We start from the raw sequence: 24668 nt of genomic DNA, 5'->3' as shown, positions 1-24668 counted from the left end.
CCGACTGTAATTAATATACCTCCTCTCTTTGTGCTGTGAAGTCAGTGCTTTTTTGAAACATGCGCACTGAGGTTCTTACCTGCCGGCAGCAATGCACTCAAGATAGCTGTCATAACCATTTTCCAGGTTGTTGAACTCTCGGTCTATTGGTGGTACAACAATAGAAAGTTCTGCCTTGTATTCTCCATCTGGAAGCAAGAAAAAAAAAAGATCATGGGGTTTTATGTGCCAAAACCACTATCTGATTATGAGGCATGCCGTAGTGAAGGACTCCGGATTAATTTGGACCACCTGGCAGTCTTTCACGTGTCAGTATTGCAGCTGCTACTAGCCATGCCAATAGCCAACCGAAGTACACAAGCAACGTTGCCATTTTGACCTGTGTCGTATCGGTATCGTGGCTGTATCAGCTGCAGCGTGGCGTTATCGTAATGGCACTGAACCTGCGATACCACTAACATAATTTGTGCTAGCCACAGAGGCATCATCAAACGTTCAAGTTGGGCAGGACTTCAGCATCGATGAGAAAAACATCCATCGTTGGAGGGGGCAACGGGAGACACCTTTCGCGTGTGCCGCAACGAGATCTTAGCGATAAGAAAGAGAAGAGAGCGATAACAGAGAGGAGCTGTTCACCGAGATTGTGCCATGTTCTGACGCTTATGAGCCGTGCGGCATTGTCTGCGCATGCATGGGCGCGCGTCCGCAAGCGTACAAGGCTAGCAGCCATGATGAAATAGAGCGAGCTCGGCGTGTTCATATTAAATAAATACTATTTTAATTTTGTGAACGCCGTCCTCACTTTTTTGTTTGGCTTACATTCAAGGTAAGTTTCTTTATTTTTTCTGGTTTCGGACATTCGGGGGTCGGCTCAGAATTGGGGCCGACCTAGATTCGAGTAAATACGGTAATTGCTATCGCAATAATATGTCACACAGCATGTGAACAGGGACACATATGCTTCTACATTGACTGCTATGTTGAAAGGTCATTATGTTCTTGCTGAAAGACTAGCAGAAAAAATTCACAAGGCGTCTGGTCTGTTTACACACACACGAAAAAACGGGGCCTCTGTGACAAAATCCCTCTTTGCATGACTGCAGGATGAACTTGATTTTGTGCCACCACAAAATTAAACAAAGGGAGAGCGAGGATTTTGGAAAGCAGACAGGTGAAGCTGGCTCTTGTGACCTACCACTATCGTCAACACTGAGCTCCACTGGTGGCCCAAAAATGGTGTCGCCAGTGTGAGGATTTGTCAGCTCCACTTGATACCGACCCCCAAGCTCTGGAGTTGCTTCCAGGATCACCAGGCGGTTGTCCTGGCAAGGAGAACATCAGTTTAATTACACTATAAACTGTCTCCTTCTGTTCACTATTTGGAAAGATTGGTTGCACTTTGTAGACAATCACAAGGAAGAAGACAGGATCGTCTCAAAGGATCGTCTACAAAGCACAACCAATCTTTCCAAATACAATGAACCAACTTGCCCAAGAACGCATTCTGCTAAACTACATCTGTTCACCATGTTGCACAAATGTGCGACACGGAATGCACATCACCAGATTAGACTCATCTCGGTGGTTATGCTTATACATAAGTTCTGTCTCAAAATAAGGCCCTTAATTACGGAGCAAGAATTTTTCAGGAAGCAAAACAGCACTTTACCACACATCTCACTAAAGACACGGCACAGGGCATGGTGCTGAGGCGCCATTTGCCACATGCAGTTCTCGGCAAAAGCAGTGAGGCTCGGGCAGCGCACGCCATTCTTGAGCAAGGTGCGGTGATTTCTTAATACGAAATGCGAAACAACAAAAGGCATGTTCTTGTTCAATGCAAGATGTAGTATTGGTCCAAGCACATTTAACTTTCTTATTTTCCCAGAAAGATTATACAGTCACACCTTAGCTGCAAGAAGCAAATACATTTGGCTCCTTCCACTACTTTTGTCAGACACAATGCATCGTTGGCCAAGACAATATCTTGCTCCCTTACAAAATTATGTAACAAGCCCATGTGGGGTGCTGATTCAAATGTCCATGGCCCTATTTGTGCATGTTTGCTTGCGACAGCAGTGTTACTGGTGCCGTAGTCTTGCATTATTGTCAGCAATGTCACTGGTAGCGGCACTTGCACTTGAAACAGTTCAAAGCAATAATAAAAGGACTACTGTCCGCACTGTTAATGTTGAATTCCAATGGCAGATCGCGAACACTTGGCCGGATCATAAACGGAGCGCGTCGTTCAGACTGAGATCGCTCTCGTCAAATCTGTGAATGGAATGCTTGCGCTCCTGCGGGAGCCCTTGCTGTACTTACTGGATTCTAATGTGCACCCTTTTTCCGTGACCAAAAAAAAAAAGAAAGAAAGAAAGAAAGGCAAAATGCCCTCGATTGTAACGCACACGTGTTTGCCATGACCTTAAAAAAAAAATAAGAAGAAGAAGTGCTTTACGGTACCGGGCACCTCATTATATCATACAGAAATGCAACTTTCTCTCATTTGGAAGAACAAAGATTTACTAACAATGCACTAAAGTTGGGATAAATAAAGAGAGTTGCAGTTTCACCTGAAAGGCGAAGCATTGAATGCAATAGCAAATTAGTAGACAGCTATACGAAAAGTATTGAGGTTTTATCAGCTATATAAGCTTTCAAACATTCGCTTACTAACTAAATTAACAAGCATGGTGTCACACGCCCACAAGCAAACATGAACATGTCTCACTCAATGACCCTGGAAACCTTTTATCAGAACGTTGGAGTGAGAAAGTACGGTAGCAGGAGCAAACTGATTGACCTTTGTGCGGCCTCTCGCTTCAATGTGAACTAAGCAACGAGAACACAGCTGCAAATGTTAGTAACATTGTCTGGTAAATCGTTCTAGTAACTGATCGCACGTGGCACCGCAGACATACACCCCATGCTTGGGTTTGGCCTAAAAGACATGCAAAACTTTTTTTTTTATTTTGCCACATCATGTCGACCAATCTGGTCCACTGGTAAAGGGTAAAGCTGTGAGTAAACACCTATACTGGTAGTAACCTGAAAAAATTGTGGCATTATATTTTCTGTAGAAACAGCATTCAGCTGGAGCTCCCTGCATCTTCTGATAGCACTGCTTTGGAAGCCAGAACGGTGAGCTTATAGTGAACTAAACTAAATTATAATAATGGCCCTTTTGCTCAAACAGTGCCGTTTAGCTTAATTTTAATTTACAGACAACTCTAACATGCAAATTTGCAAAAAAATTCAATTTCAAGTTCATACCTGTGTAGTTGCAAACTGTCTGCTGTCCAAAGATACACTACCAAAGGCCCAAGTTGCAGTGGCTGGTGGAACGCTGTCAACCACTGGTGGCTCCAGGATCACATGACCACCCTTGCGCACAGCCACTTGCACAGCCTCGGAAATTTCCTCAGTTGGTGTCAAGTCTGTACAAGAACATAACAGCATCATAACGCTGTCACTACTTCATAGATGAAAAGCCCTTCAGCAGACATGAAAACCCAAATCCCAAGTAAAGCAAGGAAGCCTCCATGCCTGCCTTGCAGAGGGTATGTATGAGCAAGTCTAGGAAGCTGGTGCATGCAGGGTGCACTCATCTGCCTCCTGCCAGTCATCTTGAATGTGGCAGTTCTCACCCAATCAACCATTCTCTTCTGGTGGCTGGGAACACAATATGTGCGTGCTGCCCCCATGTAAAGAGCTTTACTGTAAGGTAACACAGCACTCACCCCTGCAGAAGAGGTACGGTACTGTCACATTGCAGTGACACTGATGACACTGAAGAACCAGTGCCAGAATAACGTCAGACTGTTCCAATCTTGCCGAGTAGACCATAAATATGATTGCTTTGGCGCAAACAAGGAAGGACAGAAAGCAACAAGAGGAGCGCCCTTCCGTCATTCCTTATTTGCGCCAAAGTGGTCATATTTATGGTCTACTCAGCAATATTAACTGACTAGCCCAACATGTAGTACTTCTATTCCAATCTGTTTTCACTTCAAATCTACCATTCTGTGATAGGTCAAAATATGATAGCCCTCTGTGATAGGTCAAAATATCTGGGGCCCCACCTATATAAGCATGACCTGAGCCATTTTGCCCTATCACAGAAGGCTAATGGCAGATTTGGAATAAGAATGGAATACAATACTTTGACATTATGCCAGCCCATGTGGTGCCAAAACTGTAAGTCGTAAATCTAACTTTTCATTGGGCAAACTTGTGCAAAGAAATACAAGTAAAACTCAAAGCACAACAATAGCAGCGAGCACAGTCGTTGGTCGTCAAAATCTTATCTACGGGTCAAGTGCACTGGCTATTTATACGTGACTCATTGTACATTTAAGCCTAATTGCTAGTGCTCGCGTACATTCCAGAATGTACACCACTCTTCGCAATGCGCATGCAATCTGATTAGACAAGATTCTTTCACTACAGAGTCGGCAACATATGATAAAGTCCTCACACATGTAGGCACGTGTTTTGCCAAGCGATAACATTGTTATAGTGGTTCGGTGGGGAAAAATTATCACCAGAAAAGGATGAACAATGAAAGCATGTCAGTATAACCAAACAAGAAATGTATGAATATGTATCACAACATAATTCACAATGGGCACAACATAGACAAAAGCCAAGGCAAAGCGTACATCCAAGAAGAGTGTTTTCTGAAGTTATGTGCATAATTGCCAAGGTGAAAACTGAGAAGTTGAATAAATTGACACTGCTAAAAAATTCAGGTTCAGTTTTCTCTCTGCCCTTTATACAGGGCGTCCCAACTAGCTTTAACCAGAGTTAAACAAATATACAAATGCCACGTAGCTGGACAGAACTAAGGTAATGTTGTTTGCCGTCACTTGGAAATACTCAAATTATTTTTTTTTCATTATGACTAATTAGACAATTAGTCTTAATTAGTCAACTTTTCAAATATTATAATCAGACAAAAAGTGTTAATGATAAAATTGTAGGCTGACACGAAAAACTCCTGATACAGCTTTCTGCTGCTCAATACGTGCTGCATAAAAGTGTTTTTCCTAAGCGTGAAAGAAGCCTGCAAATGCACGCAAAAATGCCACGTGACTGGCCGCTCGGGGCACTTTGCGTGTATTTGCGGGCTTCTTTCATGCTCGGAAAAACACTTATGAAGCACGTATTGAGCAACAGAGCTGTATTGGAAGTTTTTCGTGTCGCTCTAGAATTTTCTCATTGACGCTTTTCATCTGATTATAATATTTGAGAAGTTGATTAATTAATTAGGACTAATTGTGTAATTAGAGAGAATGCAAAAAAATCTGAATATCTCCAAGTGATGGCAAACATTACCTTGGTTCTGTACAGCTATGTGGCATTCGCATAATTTTTAACTCTGGCTAAAGTTAGCTGGGACACCCTGTATATTGCAGACCACCACATATAAGGCTTCTTAAATATTTTGGCTCGTACTTGTCTTACACAGGTCCCTAATCATGACCACATGAAGCCAGCAAGCAATGAAGCCAAAGAAGGCATAGGGGTAATTAGCTGTCGTTGAAAGTGAAATGTAGAAAATAATGAAGGGGAAATGAAAGTGGATGGAAAGACAACTTGTTGCCAGTGAGGACCGAGCCCAACATCGCCACATTACATGTGCGATGCACTACCAATGGCGCTACAGCGACAGCCATCAATCCATCCACTAACTTAGATATTTATGTGTACTAATTTAGCCCTGGGTGTGTGAGCCAACAGCACTCAAGCCATGGTTTTTCTATTGGACTTTTTTGTTTCAGTTATGATTCAGTTGGCATTAAACTTATCAAGAAGGGCATATCAATATTATGCCATGCCCCCCGTACACTTCATCTTGAAACAGCAAGCACTGTGTCACATTCAAGCAGGTTAGCAGTGCTTTTGCCTGTGGTATAAGCAGTTCTTAAGCAAACTAGATCAAAAAGAGCAACATCATATAGAACACAGACGCAAAATACGACAGAAAGTTGTAATTATATATATCCACACAGCATCCCGCATACTCTGAAGAGGAGTGCACAGTGCGAAGGGGTTGATGTAATGTTACATTAAACTATGCATAGTCCTATGAAATGCTTCTAACAAGATAATGGTATCTGCTATGACGCACATTTGATGTCAAAATGGCAAAGCTTTCCTGGATGGCATATTTTGTTTGTATGCATACTACTGCAATAGCAGCTTGATTAATAGCCTGATGTAGCATTTCAACTTCCAAAATAAGCACACAAAACAGGCCAGTTTCTCATGCATTCATAGCAGTGGGGTGCCCATCCATCATTATTAGTATAGTAAGAGCATGACCACCAGCACATAGAGCGTCGTTTAATGACCACGAGAGAGCTTCGAGAAGAAATGTCTCTTTATGTTCATTGTTAGTCGACAGGTTCTGAAAGGATGAGCTCTGCCCTTAAGCGAGGCAATGATGCAGCCAAAGCATGTGCCAGTTTCCAACACTACATTATTATTATTAATGCAAATAGCATTCTTCGCCTACTTCAGCCACTTTGGGTCTACCACACAGACTCGTGTAAGGGCTGCACCTTTTTTTGCACAATTTTGACGAAGTACAGCCCTTACACGGGACCGAACCTTTTCATCAAAATGGTGCCAGCACAACCTGCAACTTTTGCACACCCCAAGTCCTCGAATGTACCATTGCATCAGCTGTCAATGCACAGCTCACCCCATTTAGCAGCGGCACGTGGAAGTACGCAGCACCCGAAAATTCATTAATGTGCACGCAGCGTCGGGGCACCGAACGCATTTGATTCTTTGTTGCAAATGTTTTTTTTTTTTCATATTTTGGGCTGCTAAGTGCGGGGTGCAGCCCTTACATGGGTGTAGCCTCTAAACGAGTCTATACGGAACCTATCTATCTAGCCTCTTTACGTCACTCTTCAATGAAAAATAAAATTCTTAAAAGCTTATCCTGTGCTGGGCAGAATCAAACCTCCATCGCACAGACTCCTCAAGCAGAGCAGCCCGACGCTTTAGCGCTGCACCAGAAATGCCTGCAGGCAGCGAGGGATTAATTCTCAGTGCAAGCACACACTGTCTCACCACAAATCCCAGAGGCCACTTGGAAAGGCGCAGCGTGTCTAGAGGGAAGTGCGAGAGCAGTGCGCAGCTCAGTACATGGCTCATACGCAATGCCACCATACGCACTGGCATGCCACCGGTGCTATTTCAGAGGCCGCACTAAAGGACGGTGACAGCCAGACTGCAGTACACGACTCATATCTTTCCCGTTTCAGTGGTGGCAACATCGTGTGTCACTGCATTGCTTGCATGCTTATCGCACTGACATCAACAGTCCTGTGATGGGGTTCTGCTGGAATGTTTACTATCTGGTATGAAAGCGTATATGCACACATACGCGCAAGAGAGGACGCAGCACTCACGTGCAACCTGCAGCTTGGCCTTGGCACTGAGCACTGCCCCAGCAGCATTCTTGGCCAAGCACTGGTAGGCACCAGCTTGAGACAGACCGATGCTGCTCAGCACATGCACCAGGCGCAGGGAAGTCCAGTTGGTCAGGGGATGGTCATCCTTCAGCAGCTGCAAACGAGGGGGGGGTGCCCCAACTGCCTCACACCGCAGCGCTCGCTTTTCACCCAGCCCGACGTACCCGCCCGAGGGCTGGGTCAGGAAGCGTGGGGACAGCAGCTGCTGGTGATCTGCAAACATGAAAAAATGACTAAGAAAATGTACACACCACAGTCTATGCTTAATTTTCTTGGCACCTGCTTTGAAATTAACAATTACAACAGAGCAAACTAACCAGTAAGCTTATGGGTAAGCCAACAGGCCGTCTTGCTCCCTGCAAGCTACCCAGAAGGGCTGCCATTTTTCTCAAGCAGCTCCGCTCCCCAAAGAGCACGCTTTTGACATGCACACATTTCTTCAGGATTGGACGTCCTCCAGCTCCAAGAGCCGCAAGGACAATTTTGATTGGAACAACCAAATGAAATAGGACACTGCTGAATTCTGTTAGAAAGTTTTGAATATTTGTACACCACTGCTGGTGACTCTGCTAATCAAGTACTTGGTTTCCTTTATACTTCCTACTTCTTGCTTAAGAAATTTTCATACTTTCAAAACTAGAATATGCCAGTGTTTTATTTTATCCTTACCAAGTTAATCCAGCTAACACTCTAGTGTCAATATGAAAGTGTGTGGCTGGATTCAACCTCAGCAACTACTCTCATAAAACAAGCATTTTAACCATAAAAACACCACTTCAACTTCCTACATTTACCTCGAACTACAGGACTACACATATCTGCCTTCGCATTTTCATACCTCCATTGCTCGCAACCTCATTCATCCAGTTCATCGTGTTTCCTACCACTGTCATATCCTCAATAAGCTCAAGAAACGAATTTATGAGGTGCGTCTTTCTACAAGCAAAGATTGCAATAGTCTTCCCACCCCTGTTGCCCTGATGACTTAAGTATAAACCCCATGCAAGCGATTTCTTGCGCAACAGCTACAAGCGATGCGATGGAGATGGCTGTCGCGTTCGCTCGTCGCCCAGAAGTCAAACTCCAAGCATAGCATTCTTTCTTTATGTTCCAAGCGAGCGGCCGCTTCGCGCGACAGCTCTTCAGTGTTGCCGGTATTAGGGGATCGAGTTAGCGCCAAACCTGGCGTGGCACTTGCTATAATTGTTTAATTTGTTTGGCTGTACAAAGCTACATAAAGTCTTCTGAAGGTCTTGCAATAGGTTTATTTTGTTTACATATCAAAATTTGGTAGTTTGCTCATTCCGTTTGTATACTGAGAAGCGCGCACGTTTGCAAACCGGTGTACATCACTAATGTACATCCCGTTCCGGCTGCCTACTATTGGCTAGTCGCTCATAGCACTTCCGGGCGACGGCTTCTAGATTTGTAAAACCGAGCGATCGCGCGACAAGACCAAGCGATATGTTCAAGCGACAGCCCGATCCGTCGCTCGTCGCTGTTGCGCACAAAATCGCGCTCATGGGGTTTAGCCTTAACTCTTCAAGGCCTCCATCACTTTAGACCATCTTTCATGCATAATCCCTAGCACCATTTTCAAACCCCATCCCTCGTGTAATACCCTAGCAGGCTAGGGTTGCACTAGTGGTCCAACTTCTTTCTAAATAAGTATGCCTCTTCTGCCACTCTCAAGGCAATAGGAAGCGTTTTGGTTTCACGCACGTGTCTCGCTAGTTATTTTACACACGATTATCACGAATATCAATGATTTACCTATGTGTGGTGGATCGGACGTCCAGCGAACCAGTTTTCACCTGCCCTTGTGAAAAGTAATCACGATTTTTCTTTCGTCGACTGGCTATTCACTATTTAGTTTCGCTTATTATGTTTTGCCGCACACGTCCCACCAGAAATCTGTCCCCATGACTGCTGCAACTTTATCAAATGCACTATGCATGGATAAACAATGCGTTTACAACGAGCATTATACAAGCATAACAAGAGTCACGAGAGTAGTAAGCGCAAAATTAGGAATGCGCAATCCTTTACCATTTTCTGCGATGCCAGTTCCCAATGCGCATAACAACGTGCAAAGGAAAAGGCAGATGCCACTGCAAAACATTGTTGATGTTCCGTTGCCGTCGCGGCGCGCTTCACTCTGGGTTTCCACAGTGCTTTGCAAGTGTGGTGCGTCCTCCGACATGCGCGCACTTCGCAGCACAACCACACACACGTAGTACAGGCCGATGTACGGCAACTCGCGCACGGGACATCACAGAGGTCCTAGACGAGTGCTTGACGATTGCCCTCCAGTAGTCGCGATGACGTTTCGTGTACTTGCCCGTCGTTCAGCGAGCTACGGTTTCCATTCCTCTGAGAACTGCAATTTCCACGAGAACAGTCGTGCGTCGGGCGTATCATTGTTATTACAGGACAGAGCGTCGCCATATTGCAAAACTCTTCCCAAACTTCACAAACTCGATAAAGTTGCCCATCCCACTCACAGCTGCCATTGCGTTCGCAAGACGCATACGCAAGCGGTAGATTCACACAGCGTCCGTAAGTTTAGTGCTCTCGCAAGTTCTTCACTTGACATTATGGCCCTATACTTTATGCCTTGACAACGGCCGTAGCGTAGACAACAAAACCGTCGCCGCCGTCGGGCCGCCGCGCTCGGATCACGTGACCCTAACAACTCGCTCAGATCCGCATTTCGTGCTTGAACGCCTTCGCCGCGAAAAACTTTTATGACGTCACACTCATAGCGTTTCGGGCGGCTATGGCGTGTTGCCAGCAGAAGACACACATCCAAAATACCTAAATCGAACACACCCAATATGCAGTCACGTCCGACTGGAGCGCCGACCAACAACCTGTAGCGCCAGTAGCAGACGGAAGCGGGAGACCGCAGCCAAACATTAGAAGACAACAAAAGGATAGGCCCTTTAAATTCCAGCTCGGCTGCGGCGGTCGACTAACCAGTCGGGCTGCGCGAAGGTTCAATCGGGCAGCGTGTATATCGCGACCGGAACACGCTTTTTTTGGGGACGCGGTCACCAGTTTTCGAGCTTCCACAAAGAAGACGGTCGCACGTGTCTTTGACGCACCGATGGCTTCGGGCGATGCCGTAATCTCGCATGCACGCGTCGCTTAGCAGACAGTTGTATGCATATGGCCGCATAGAACAGTCGATGGCGCTGAAATAGAACGTGCAAGCACATCGTACTATGCCATGGGAGTGAATTAATTAAATATACGGATAAAGAAGCGTGGATGAAATCACAAAAAAATACAAGAAGAGAGAAAACCAAAAGAACGTGTTCCTATGGAGAGGAATTCCTTCCTTGCAGGTTAAAGTACACGATGCGCAGACTTGTGCGACACGAATACAAATGTATATTTTTAAATTGGTCTTTGTTACCAAATTAACTGTATTATAATGATTTGTGTACGTCTGCCGCCTACATCCCAGTCAACTGCAGCAAAATGACTACTGTCTTTAAAGACCGTGCGGCGAAGCTGACTTTAAGAAACAGGCCACCACTGTGCAACACATATAACCGCAGAAGAGTGCGCATTTGGGCTGGTTGGTTCGTGATTACGAGCAATAAAAACAGCGCTAAACGACAGGACGAGTGAAGGACAGCGCTGTTGTCTGTGTCCCTTCGCTCGTCCTGTCGTCTAGCGCCGTTCACATACTAACCCTTGCCCATTTCTCTTGCTAAACGACGGGGTGCGCCGCGTTAGATTTCTACGTCGTTTAGAAGCTTTAATTTCATTTCTACGTTAGTTTTCTACTTCGAACACACAAAAAGTGAGTACGAGTTTGACTGGCATTCTGAATAGGGCAAATACTGTCAATTGAATTAGAGGGTGCTTTGTCATTTTTTTTTCTTTATCTTGCATGTTTAATTCGGCCCGCCGGATAATTCGATAAACTTTGTCGGTCCCGTCATGGTCGAATTAGCGAAAGCCGGCTATACATATATAGGCATCTCAAAAGCACACACATCTTCAGGGAATTATTACTCCACAATATTCAACAGCTTCTTTCCCCAAATTTCTTAACTATATTTGGGCTACCTTGTTCTCAGTATGTGTCTGCAGCATATGTGCACATTCATGGCCAATCCTGCAGAACGGGTATATGCCAATGTTGCGCAAGGGGTACAAAATCCTCAGTTGTAATTAGATTTGTTGTTTCGCTCTCTACATACATACCATCTCATTTCATAATTCAAGGTTCTACAAAAACTTGTCAGAATAAAAAAATAAACAAAAATTGTCACAATAAAAAAATGGGCACCCACCTTAGTACAAGGAAATACAGACTGTTGGGTGTCTTTATACTTCATACTTAATGGGGAATGGTGCAAACGGACAGAGCCGAGATAGAAAACATGTACGAGCACAGACTAGCAACAATGGCTTATCTTGAAAAACATGCAAAATATATAACCTCGCATAAACCCGCGTAGCAGCTTAAAGACTATAGGTTAAATAATCAATTTCTAGTTTGTGCAGAAATGCACATGTCCCCGGACTTATGAATAAAGAAAGCTTCCGCAATCTCCCTAGCTATTCTATCTTCATGTGTCTTGACAGCACCTTGGCATCTCTGAGACACGATTTGCACTTAAGTTTTTTGCAATGTAGGCATGGATTAGACGACGGCTGCCCTTTCAAGGAAGCTCTCTGGTTTATTAATTGGTCATTCAAATACCCTCCTGTTTGGCAAAATTTGGATTTGGCCATATAGCTTGTGAACAATGTAGTGCACGAACATAAACATATTGCATGTTTGCTTAAAATATTAATCTCATTGCATGAGATTAAAGCTGTGACATGTTCAGTGCATATACTACGAAATCATTGCATTAGTTAACATTGCACTACCAGCTCTGCGGCTCAACCATTCACAATATCTTGAATGACTATTTTCAATCGACATCACAAACTTTGATTTAGAAAGTATGTACTGCCTATTTCTAACACTTCAGCAATTCGAGAAATGGGGGATGTGTACTAGCAGCTCTTACAATTAGAATGTATGCACACATGCCTGAAGGCATGTATCACAACTAGCATAATTCACAGTGTATGTGCCACAAAAAAAATGGCAAGCTTAAGCTTGTTCACCAACATATTACCCTTTACGGAATACCGGGTTACCAGAGCCATGGATGGCAGCAGGAACATCTTGCGACATCCAACAATAGGCTAGATATGCTCTCGTTGCATGGGTATTCTCGCCGAAGGAAAAAGAAAGACAGCATGTTATGTCACTGCCAATGCTTTAAAAAATCAGCTAAATAGGTATGGTTGCTCAACCCACTAGCATCTCTGTATCCTCTCTGGTTAAGCTCTGCACCACAAGGTGGTGGCACCAACAAGTCTGCTCAATCAAACGTTTCTATACACCACAATAGGTTGAGGGACGTGCTAAAGCTCTCAGTGTGTAGTGTACACTCACATTAGAACTAAATGCCCACCAAAGTAAAATGTCAGTCTATCCACAATCCTTTTCTTATTTTCACTTCTTTGCGACAATGATACTTCAATACATGGTCAGAAGTAGTTCTAGCTGTATAGCTGAAGAGGGTGCCGTGTGAAAGAGGAACGTAGTGAGTGGCTTCTGAAGAAATGCTAGAGTGAATGTGGTAGAATGTTTTTTTCCTGACAAGCTGTTGGTCAGATTGGACCCATTCAGGAATTTATGTAGTATCATGAAAGGCAAAATGTTGACCAGTGGTTGGCACAACATAGTAGCCGGCCGAAATAAATCGCTAAGCTAAGCTCAAGCTATTTTGCCATCCTGGTCCAGCTAATCTATAGTTGGTGGCCATACATCTGGCCAAAGTTGGGCTTGAAGGGTTATTGGACAGACGCTTTCGGGCACCACTAACCAACTTGCTACCAAGGCGTACCCTAACGTATGCGGAGGGGACCCAAATGCATGAAAGAAGTTTATTTACTTCTTTTATGCCCTCATGGGACCACCCACAAAAATTCACACGGTGATTGGCTGAAGCAAGCAACGATAGCTCTCGTTCCCAATCAAATTTTGGCCAGGTCAGAGTCCAGAAATGGCGGCTTGGGTCAAATGCCTCAGCTCCAGTCTTGCCTGCTCTGTTCTTGACTGCATTAACTGCTATTAATATCCTAAACTATGCCACAGGCCAAAACACTTTGTTGGAAAGACACAATAGGTTGCTGTGCTCATTTTATATATCCTTGAGGAGTGTGTATTACATTCTGTGCCCGCAACTGCCTCATGACCAATTTGTGTTTCAAGTGCCTACCATATTCACTGCTGTGAACTTAGTGGCAACAACAAAGGTTCTGTATTAAAGTGATCACACCGTGCATTACAAGTGAAGGGACAATGTTGAATATCACTTTGCCTTCTTGTTTCAGGCCAACGCAGACTGACCATCTGTTTACCCTTCCCTTACCACCAATTCCCACACCTGAACACCCTAGCTCCCAAACATAGGCCAAAGCACCAGCCTTCCCAATAAGATGTAATTCATTAATTCTTGCTTGAGTTGTTCTGTACTCTAGCTGCTCCAGCAATGTCCAAGTGCATTATGTGTATATGAGTAATTAAATATGTCTATTGGTGCTCAATGCATGATAGTGAAGAGGAAAATTGTGATCTTCAATCGAATCGTAAGAGAAAGTGTGATTGTGCATAGTTCGTACTAAGCTGAATGTCATGCAGTATTTTTTTGCTTTTGTTCTACCCATTTCACTTGCTCAAAATGCACTGCTTTGTGCACAGATACATACCTGTCTGAGTGATTAGGTAAACATTGCCGGAAATAGCACCCCATCTATGTCAATCACAATCCCAGTCTGCATGCATGCGCTTGCGTGCTGCAACTGACTACCAGCCCACCCAAACATTCATTCATTTGTGCCATCCCTACCAAACATGAAACTGTCATATGGGCATATACTAGCAAATATGTTGTTTATTCAAAATTTATGTACACACACATAAACACTGTCACAAAGCCGTATATGTACACACACAGTGTCATTCTAATGCAATAGTACAGCAACTCCCGCCATGTATCGTGAGAGTGTTCGCACCAATATTGCTTGTAAAAATCTGGCATGATGTACATACCGCCACTTCCCATGACAACTGCGCACAATGTGCTCTTTTGATCAAATTACACCACTAGCTAAGCACTGTACATTTCTAACGTGCAATGGAAAAATTAAATAAAATATGAAATAAAGCAGCACCCGTTTTGTAGTGTTACACTGAATGCTGATCAAAAGCAGCTCTAGATTCAGTTCTGTTTTTCATGGACACACATATGCACACAGACACACAGACAAAGTGGCATAGCGAACACATGTATTGTGCAGCACAGTCTGATAGGGCAGAGAACATTCAATCAACAATTGAATCCCAACATCTCTCTTTGACTTGCTATGCAGTTTTCCTGACGAGGAATCAGCAAAAAGTTGCTTTTTTGAATTTGGTACATATGTCTGGCGACCCGAACTCAAGAATAAAGACAATGTTTCCTGCCACATATGACAGCACTGCACATATTGCACAATAGAAAAGTTCAAGTTATTATGACACTTGCACGTTTGGTAAAATGTAGTGCGATGCAGAATTGAGGGGCCTGATGTACTCGCAGTGACAAACAGTGATCGTTCCTTCGTATGTGGCCACAGCTCTATTATCTTCTCTTTCTGAAACTGTACAAGTGTGGACAAAAGTAATTGGAACACGAGAGCTATGACCGAACTGGATCCCAGCGCCCTCTTGCAGCCCTGGGAGGAAGCTGGGAGTGTCATGGCCACGTGTCACTATGGATTGTGTCATCATTGTGTCAAACTGGCTTCTGCCATGGGAACATGTCTAACGCATGCGAACTGCAGAAACAGCTGTGCTATCTGCACCACCACACTAGCGAGCGTTCAGCCACAGAAGTTGTGAACAGCAGAAGCTTGATGTGGGTGAGTTGTTTATGCATACTTGATGAAATGAGCGCTACGAAGACGCGGACGAAAGAACACATGTACGACAGACGAGCGCCTTGTCTGTCATACAGGTGTTCTTTCGTCCGCGTCTTCGTAGCGCTCATTTCATCAAGTTGTGAACAACACTCCACTCTATGGGTAAAGAAACATTTCGAGAGTTGCGAGTTGGCTCTCAGCACTGGCCTGTGCTCATGTGTGCTCCAATTTCAAACTTGCTCCAGAGGCTGCTGCTAGAGAGCACTGGGATGCAGTTTGGCCACAGCTCTAGTTCCAATTAATATTGTCTGCACCTGTATGTGCATGTCATCTTCAAATGCCAACGTGCAGAGCAATAGCACAATACAAACGCTGCGGACATACTCAAATCCTCCAAAAGCAGGAACACAATGCAAGAAATGTGAACATTTCAGTGATCGTGGCTGTTTTAGGTTATACTAATGTAAGCCTTTTTGTACAACCTTTATAACTTTATAAAGTGAAGTTATAAAGGTTATAAAGCTGAAGATAATTCTAATGGTCCCTATATAGTAATCCCATAGTATGACATGAAAAATAAGAAGAGTTAATCATACTATATAAACTTAAAATAAAATTCAATTACAGAAATATGGTCAACAGCACTTAAAAGAAGGAAATTCTGTGCAAAAAGTGCAACATTGGGCTGGTTGACAGTCCATTTTCATTTTTTCAACCGGCAATAACAGAAGTGTGAGACATAAAAGACGTACAAGCAGCTGCCTGTCTCTTCCATCTTCTATTACCTTTTTTTATTGCGTGTTAAATGAATTGAAAATCCTTGTGCAGGCTAAACAGACTGCACCAAGCTTTATGGGGACAACTTAGAGCAAATGCATTGCCCTAAACATGGGGGAATGATAAAGTAGTAAACTCACATAAGACCTGCAACATTTCTATGAGAAAGTTCATTATAGTGATGTACTGCAGCAAAACTTTATTTTGTCCCCTTTCAGTTGAATGAAGTCCTTAAAAATCAAGACATTTATTATTAATGTGGTTGTGTGATTGAAAGGGCCTACACATTTTTTCATATAAACGGAGACAAGAACTTCTGCAAAACTATACCTGATACAGCACATGCAGCGACAAAATATCTAACAAACACCATAGGAATATCACGAGAAGCCAACAAAGACATCGCAGGTATCTTTGTTTGTTGGCTTCTTATGATATGATTAATAAAAATCACGCCTCTCCGTTAACCCCCATTCTTCTCGTTCAAACACCATAGGAATTAATTTTTAAACGTTCACACATATTATCACACCATTAAAACGTCAGGAGACATTTTAACGTGTCTCTCTCAACTCTCAAGATATGGACAGAGGTCCCTTTGCCATGATTGGAGCAAGTTTTAGGGAGATTTTGATCTTATGAATCCTGTGAACAAACTTTTCTCGAACTGTGGTCCCAAATGCCCTCAACTTGACCTGCAGATGCTGCACAAGAGGTGCACCATGGACAACAACCATAAATAAATTGGAAACAGGGGCAGCGTTCTCGGATGATCACTCTAGGAGATAGCTTCAATTTTGCGAGATTTCATATGACTGCACCGGACGCTTCCATGTACTAAACAGCCAACAACATTTCTGGCACTGTGCAAAGCTTACTACTATCTTAGTACAGTACTAAGAGGACTGTGAGCCATATACTTTGATGTGTCCAGTGCCTAGCCTCACAAAATCTCGCAAAAGTGAAGCCATCTCCAAAAGCAATGGCACGAGAATGCTGCTCCAACGCTAATACTGGAATTCACTTGGAAATAACAAAACCATGTGTAAAGCAGATTGTAGCCTATGTGCGACATAATGGCAGATCGATATATGTGGCTATTTTCATGCCTGCAGTGGGACGTCTGCACATACTTTTCCAGTTTAAAATTAGGCACACTCCAGTCAACAGCGGCTCCAGGTATACATGACCTTTCCATTAGACGATTGACTGATCATAGCTCAAATTCCACACAGAGGTACTATTTTGCATAAAGGTTAGTTGACACCACATTTGTAGGCATTACTTACCAGTTCCATAACAATAAAACTGATGTTCGCATCATTTGGAATAATGCCACTGGTAATGATGCTGCAACAGAATGGCGGTGCCATCTGTCACCGCTACACAGTACGCGAAACATGCCGCTGGGTGGGCAGAGGCAGGGAAATGGCATGGTAAAAGAGAGATTTTGTATTGAGAGGGAGAACTGCGGCGCTAACTGAAGTTACATCTAAAGTACCACAAAAATCGGTTTATGTTAGCCAGGCTAATAAACCATACACAAAGAAAACATTTGTTTTTTAAATTCACGCCATAAATTTTCCTTTCTCACTCCCTCCCAGTGGCATATCATTTGTGCTGTTTTGCCAAAGTGGTGATAGATGGTGTCAATATTACATTGTCACAAAATCACCATATTTTGAGTGGTGTTGTTTCCAGACAATATGCACATCAAATTTACTGTGTACAAAACTGGTAAGTAATGCCCATAAATTAGGCGTCAAACTACATTTCATACAAAATGGAACTTCTGTATGAATTTTGAGTGGCGATCAGCCAGAGATTGAGTAGGAACAGTCTTGCATAACTGGAGCTGTTATTGACGCAACATTCTGTATATATCCCAGAACTTATGGTGGTTCCTTCCCTTCTGCCATTTAGAATCTTTTCCCATCTGTTTTGTGCTACCTGTAGCCCTGCAGTACAAAATAATAATAAAAAGAAAAGAGCAGTGGTATATAGCTGCCCAATTTAAAAATATATTTCTAAGCAAATGATGCAGGGAGTTGCCTGATGAGAGCTCTCTTATTTCACACTGCGTTTGGATGAGATATTTGTCCACATTAAAGCTTCCTCTTAAGTGAGGGCCAGAAGAAGCTTTCATGAAACAACTGAACCAACAGCGCTCAATAATGCTTAAAAATGTTTCGCATCACCAAGGGCAAGTCTCTTTCTCCTTCTACACAATTAATTAGTTTTAAAGGACAATTTCTTTTCTTTACAAAAGAAAGAAACAAAAAATTAACAAAAGGGGCATTTAATACTGAGTTAACTGTTCGTGGTCCAACAAGCAATTTTGCCACAGGATGTGAGGAATGATGAGAAGATAGCAATTTATGCCATATTAGAAGGTGGAATCACATTATTTCAGGAAAGGCAAAATCACAAAAGCTAAAAGTGCAAAATTTTTCTGGTCTGCAGCAGGGTCTAGCTTTAATCCTACCCGACCACACAAAGATGAGAGGCCGAGACATAGGCACACTAAACACTTCCCAGAGACAAATCCAGTCGCTAATTAAAGGGCATAAAGCAGCTTCACAGCTCTAAACAAGAAGCAAAAGATACTTTCCCAGTGCCATGTAGTTTCGTTTCAGGTTCTACACCACCAGGTAAGCCACCACTTCCTGACCTTCTGATCAGCAGATAAGTTCATGAAAGATCCGCAGGGCATGAAAAAAGCCCTGCTTTGGCATATGTGCCACTTCTCAGAACTGTCGCAGTTTCTGATCAGCAGGCCCCACCACTGTTTTACTTTTAATAAATGGACCTGGAGTCGCTGAACATGAGAAAAAAAGCACCTATTCAAAATTCGTGTGCCACACACATGCTCACACACACAGCATTCGGAAAGAGTCACAAACCCATCAGCTTCTTTAATTGAAGACGCCCAGCAATGACCCAGCACTTTGTTACAAGCAGTCAGGATCAAGCTCATGGTAAACAATAGCCAAACTTTGCTTTTAGTGCAAAATGCTGGAAATGGCAGTGACAAGCAGATCTACCCGAACAGGCAGCACCAAAGATCTGACAAGCGCTTCCTTCAACTAGGCACCTGTTCCTTTATAGTACGGACAAAACACATTCGGTTACCAGTCATCCACACATCACTGTTGCTATACTGAGTGCAAAATTACAGGTATGATTAGTCCACTTCAACAGCACGAAGCACAGGCAGAAACAAACTTCTAGGTGCTAAGCTGGCTTGTGCACATTTTAATAAAATATAATATGCAGTAAGAACCAAAATACCTCAGTGCAGCATTCGGGAACAGTGTGTCCAGGCAGCTAGAAATAGTTTAATCGAAAAAAAGAAAAGGAAAAAGAAAGTCGGACATGTGACTCTCTCAGACCCAAGTGGAAATGAACCTACACGCACAACAGCCTCTCAAATGTACTGCCTCCTTCGCATCTTTAGATAACATTTAGTAGTGGCCTCCAAGCATGACTAACTAGACAAAGAGTAGCAGATCTCATTTCCCAAAGACAAAATGTGCAATCTTGTAGATAGACAAGTTTTAAAGCTGCACAGTATCTAAAAAAGACTTCATTCACTATCCTAAAATTAGTGGTCAACTTACTTGGGCAAAAATAAAGCACTCGTGTAGTTCACATTGACACATAAGGCGAGACCACCTCACAATGCTGTTAATACTGGAGAAAATGGCACAGTGTCTACTGAAACATGCTTCACCTGTCAAGGTGTGACAGTTTGAGGCAAAAGTTATAAAGCAACAAAATGGGAACTTGATTCTACAAGAGACTCTGGCTCAATGCAATAAGCACTGCAACAACAGAAAAGTAATCACGATACTGGACTTGGACAAAATATGAAAGCAACACAAGTGCTTACTTTAACGACAAATGGTGCCTGCTCAAACATTTTGCTGTTGGTGCCTGACATATGTCAAAACATCCTTATTAAAACTTATGTTGTGTGTTCATCAGTGTGGAGCATTGAAGAATTTAAATTCTGTGCAATATGCAATATGTTACTATGATATGTTAGGCCCACTGTGCATGCGTGTCCTATACCGTGGACAACCATCATGGCGACCACTGGTTACTGTGATTGCCTAACAACATGGCAGTTCCCAGACAGCCCAGACCACCCCCTTTGATTCAGATTTGTGCTTGCTAGTTGCTTCCTGTCACGAAAACAAGAAATAAATGGTAACATGGGCCACTTCTCAGCCTCATCTCATGCTGATGACAAAGCAATGTTTTGGCGAGATTATTGAGATTAGTTGTTTGTTTTGACAAAGCTAGGACTACGCATAGGGCCTGAATGTAGCCTGGAAAGCCATTTTATTGATGCCTAGCAGGCAGCACTACAGTATAAATGTTGCTGATGTGTCGCCAATGAGGAACATGCTAAAAGCCTACTTCTTCACTGCATCATTAATTCTCTGGTCTAGCACGCGATGCTGGTATGCTGGAACATCAATCTCTTTGCTTGTCTACTGTGCTACCATGGAGAGGTGACAATTGCACTGTAGCCCTAATGTATTGGGGTAACATATCGCTTATCATGCAAAGTTAAAACTCTGTCTTAGTGCAAGCACACTGTGAACAGTGTCTTGATGGCAAAAACTACAACCATTGGTGTCAAGCGGCATGCAATGCATCTAAGACTGACTGTTAGTGCAACTATTTCATCCTGTGGGGGAAAAAATAAAACTGCAGTTGCTAATCACATGAACCACATTTCGACTGGCACTAAAGTGGGGCCATCGTACACTGTGACCCCAGGCGACGTCACGCCAAAAATATATCGGAAGCGCATTCCCAGGAGTCGTTGCATACACACGTTTTATAGCCAGACGGTAACAGCAACTTCATATTTATTTGCACTAACCAGAATGTGCATGCACAGGTTGACATGCAGACAGAGGCACAACAAAAATATGAAACAGGTATTGTTCAACTACCTACTCACATGTGAAGACACTTCGCTTGTGTTTGCCGACTATGATTACAAAGTCAAATAAAAGTGTGGGACAGAAAGAAATGCTTTACCTGGTGCAAGCTGTCATAACAGGCCAAAGGAGAGAACACCAGCCAGTGTCAACACCATACAGACAGTATGCGTCCTTTCATCTGTTGCATGTTCTTTGCATTTTACAAAGCTCTGTACAATGAGAGCCTGGCCGAACGTACCACCAACTTGACAAAAATGAAAATGTTCTATCACACAGTCACTTGCACAAACGCTGCCTCTTTAGTTTACATGGGTTTCCTGTTTCGTTTACCATCATGCAACAGCATGTGTGAAGATGAGCTAGATTCAGAGGCAATGCCTCCAGACTATTAACCTATTGCCAGATGCAATACAGTGAACTTCAACTATGATGAGACATGAAAAATTGGCTTGGATTATTGTACAAACTGATGTTAAAATTGAAAGCACATTAAAAATAATGGCTTCCTCCTGAGCCATTAGTAGAGGGTGAAATTAAAACACAAATAAGATTAATTTATCTTGAATTAAAGGAAACAATTGTATCAGCAGCAATACATGCTCCCTTCAACAACAAGGCAGCATACCCAGAGGGTATATACCATGCCTTAATTCACATATATGACACAGCTGCTTAGCTCAGTGCATACTGTGATGATGATGAGATTCGGAGTGCTTTACATGCGCTACACCACACAACTACAGCCAGCACAGCGCTGACATGAATCTGGAATGGCTCACCACTTTTGCTTTACTACTTTGTGGATCATAGATTTGAGAACCAGAACAATCCGATATGTGTACTGATATTAACTCCAGCACAGCTCCACAAGAAGGTGCACATTCTTGAGAAAACACACTGGCCCACATGCATACTCGACACAGTGCACCTCGTGTCACATTCGGAAGCTTTTGACATTCTATCTGGTAGCTGTCGAGCAACCAATTCTGGAGGGATTCAAACAATTTTCTCACTCAGGAATTACTACCTTTCATGAAGAACTGGTTTCATTCCAATGATTCACAAGACTGACTTTTAAATGGACAATACCTCACTTTTGTACATGTTGTAAATAAACATGCTCTGCTAGTGATCAACAGTGGTTGAAGAAAGGATGTTTTTGGAGCCAATGTTCTGACATGTGGACTCGTCTTCATCAGGGCTGTAGCTTGTACAAGCTGTTACCCTGACAAAGTCCACTTGCTGAAACATTGGCTCCAGCAACAACCCTTGTTCAAACACTACTGATGAGTTCTTCAATTCTCTATCTTCCTGCTATCCTCTGTCTTGGTACCTTAACTAGCTGCTAATGCTAGCTGCTTGTGGTACTTGTTGAACGCTAAAATTAGCTGTCAATTTGGTGTCCAGGTTGGTAAGTGCCATTCCTGTGGTTGCCTGAGTGGATGCAAAAGACCCCACTGGGCGTCCTAAACGGACTGAGTGAAAGCCGTTTCAAATACATGTCACTCATGACAGCTCATATGGATGCAAAGACGCAGGTCGCAACAGTGTCATGAAGCTGGAGATGACAAACCATGTCATGTCCAACCAAAGTTGCCAGGGGCTGCCTGTCATACGCAAGTGCTGTTGTGCGGACCCCCATGGGTGTACGTGGCCCTCTGCCCCTGCGGCTCGAGGCTGACATCCTCGGCCGACGGCGTCATCTGGATGCTAGGCGTGCCACTGCTGCTGGCTCCACTGCTCCCCACAGGCTGTGCAGTGCTGCTTCCACTGTAGACAGCCTGGATATGCGAGAAGCACATCATCATCATCATCATCATCATCATCATCATCATCATCATCATCATCATCATCACTTTCTGCCGCCCCCTGCTACACTTCCCTTCTCTTGGAATCCAGTCCATAACCCTTAATGACCATCGATTATCTTCCCTCCTCATTACATGCCCTGCCCATTTCAACTAAGATGTCATTCACTCGTGTTTGTTCCCTCACCCAATCTGCTCTCTTCTTATCCCTTAACGTTACGTAACACCATTCTTCTTTCCATAGCTCGCTGCGTCGTCCTCAATTTAAGTAGAACCCTTTTCGTAAGCCTCCAGGTTTCTGCCCTGTAGGTGAGTACTGGTAAGACACAACTATTATACACTTTTCTCTTGAGGGATAATGGCAACCTGCTGTTCATGATCTGAGAATGCCTGCCAAATGCACCCCAGCCCATTCTTATTCTTCTGATTATTTCCGTCTCATGATCCAGATCCGCGGTCACTACCTGCCCTAAGTGGATGTATTCCCTTACCACTTCCAGTGCCTCGTTACCTATTGTAAACTGCTGTTCTCTTCAAAGACTATTAAACATTACTTTAGTTTTCTGCAGACTAATCTTTAGACCCACCCTTCTGCTTTGCCTCTCCAGGTCAGTGAGCATGCATTGCAATTGGTCCCCTGAGTTACTAAGCAAGGCAATATCATCAGCGAATCGCAAGTTACTAAGATATTCTCCATTAACTTTTATTCCCAATTCTTCCCAATCCAGGTCTCTGAATACCTCCTGTAAACACGCTATGAATAGCATTGGAGAGATCGTATCGCCCTGCCTGACGCCCTTCTTTATTGGGATTTTGTTACTTTCTTTATGGAGGACTACGGTGGCTGTGGAGCCACTATATATATATCTCAGTGTTTTTACATACGGCTCGTCTAAACCCTGATTCTGTAATGCCTCTATGACTGCTGAGGTTTTGACTGAATCAAATGCTTTCTCGTAATCAATGAAAGCTATATATAAGGGTTGGTTATATTCCGCACATTTCTCTATCAACTGAATGATAGTGCGAATATGGTCTATTGTTGAGTAGCCTTTATGGAATCCTGCCTGGTCCTTTGGTTGACAGAAGTCTAAGGTGTTCCTGATTCTATTTGCGATTACCTTAGTAAATACTTTGTAGGAAACGGACAGTAAGCTGATTGGTCTATAGTTTTTCAAGTCTTTGGCGTACCCTTTCTTATGGACCAAGATTATGTTGGCGTTCTTCCACGATTCCGGTACGCTCGAGGTCATGAGGCATTGCGTATACAGGGCGGCCAGTTTTTCTAGAACAATCTGCCCACTATCCTTCAACAAATCTGCTGTTAGCCGATCCTCCCCAGCTGCCTTTCCCCTTTGCATAGCTTTCAAGGCTCTCTTTACTTCTTCCGGCGTTACTTGTGGGATGTCAAATTCCTCTGGACTGTTCCCTCTTTCATTATCATGGTGGTTGCCACTGGTACTGCATAAATCTCTATAGAACTCCTCAGACACTTGAACTATCTTATCCATATTACTAATGACATTTCCAGCTTTGTCTCTTAACATAGACATCTGATTCTTGCCTATTCCTAGTTTCTTTTTCACTGCTTTTAGGCTTTCTCCGTTCCTGAGAGCATGTTCAATTCTATCCATATTATACTTCCT

General features: G+C 43.3%; 2 protein-coding genes across 4 annotated transcripts in view; both read right to left on the bottom strand.

Annotated features, from left to right (window-relative positions):
• sdk (sidekick cell adhesion molecule) overlaps nt 1–10193 on the bottom strand; it is a 115929-nt gene extending 105736 nt beyond the window's left edge. For 2 of the 3 annotated variants that reach the window (XM_065452642.1, XM_065452643.1), the window contains exons 1-5: nt 9540–10193; nt 7428–7703; nt 3274–3437; nt 1196–1322; nt 80–188 (exon numbers count right to left, since the gene is read on the bottom strand). In XM_065452642.1, coding sequence (XP_065308714.1) covers nt 80–188; nt 1196–1322; nt 3274–3437; nt 7428–7703; nt 9540–9693 — 830 coding nt within the window. In that variant the 5' untranslated portion in view covers nt 9694–10193. The remainder of the gene's footprint in view (nt 1–79; nt 189–1195; nt 1323–3273; nt 3438–7427; nt 7704–9539) is intronic. The other variant, XM_065452644.1, reaches the window with a different exon arrangement.
• A 10925-nt stretch (nt 10194–21118) lies between these two features.
• Nucleotides 21119–24668, bottom strand: part of LOC135918979 (uncharacterized) — a 64960-nt gene continuing 61410 nt past the window's right edge. The window contains exon 29 of the mRNA XM_065452705.1: nt 21119–22995. Coding sequence (XP_065308777.1) covers nt 22825–22995 — 171 coding nt within the window. The 3' untranslated portion in view covers nt 21119–22824. The remainder of the gene's footprint in view (nt 22996–24668) is intronic.

Source organism: Dermacentor albipictus, chromosome 8, assembly GCF_038994185.2.
Source record: "Dermacentor albipictus isolate Rhodes 1998 colony chromosome 8, USDA_Dalb.pri_finalv2, whole genome shotgun sequence".
Taxonomy (NCBI): domain Eukaryota; kingdom Metazoa; phylum Arthropoda; class Arachnida; order Ixodida; family Ixodidae; genus Dermacentor; species Dermacentor albipictus.
The sequence above is the reverse complement of the archived record's forward strand: the minus strand, read 5'-3'. Positions and strand labels throughout refer to the sequence as shown.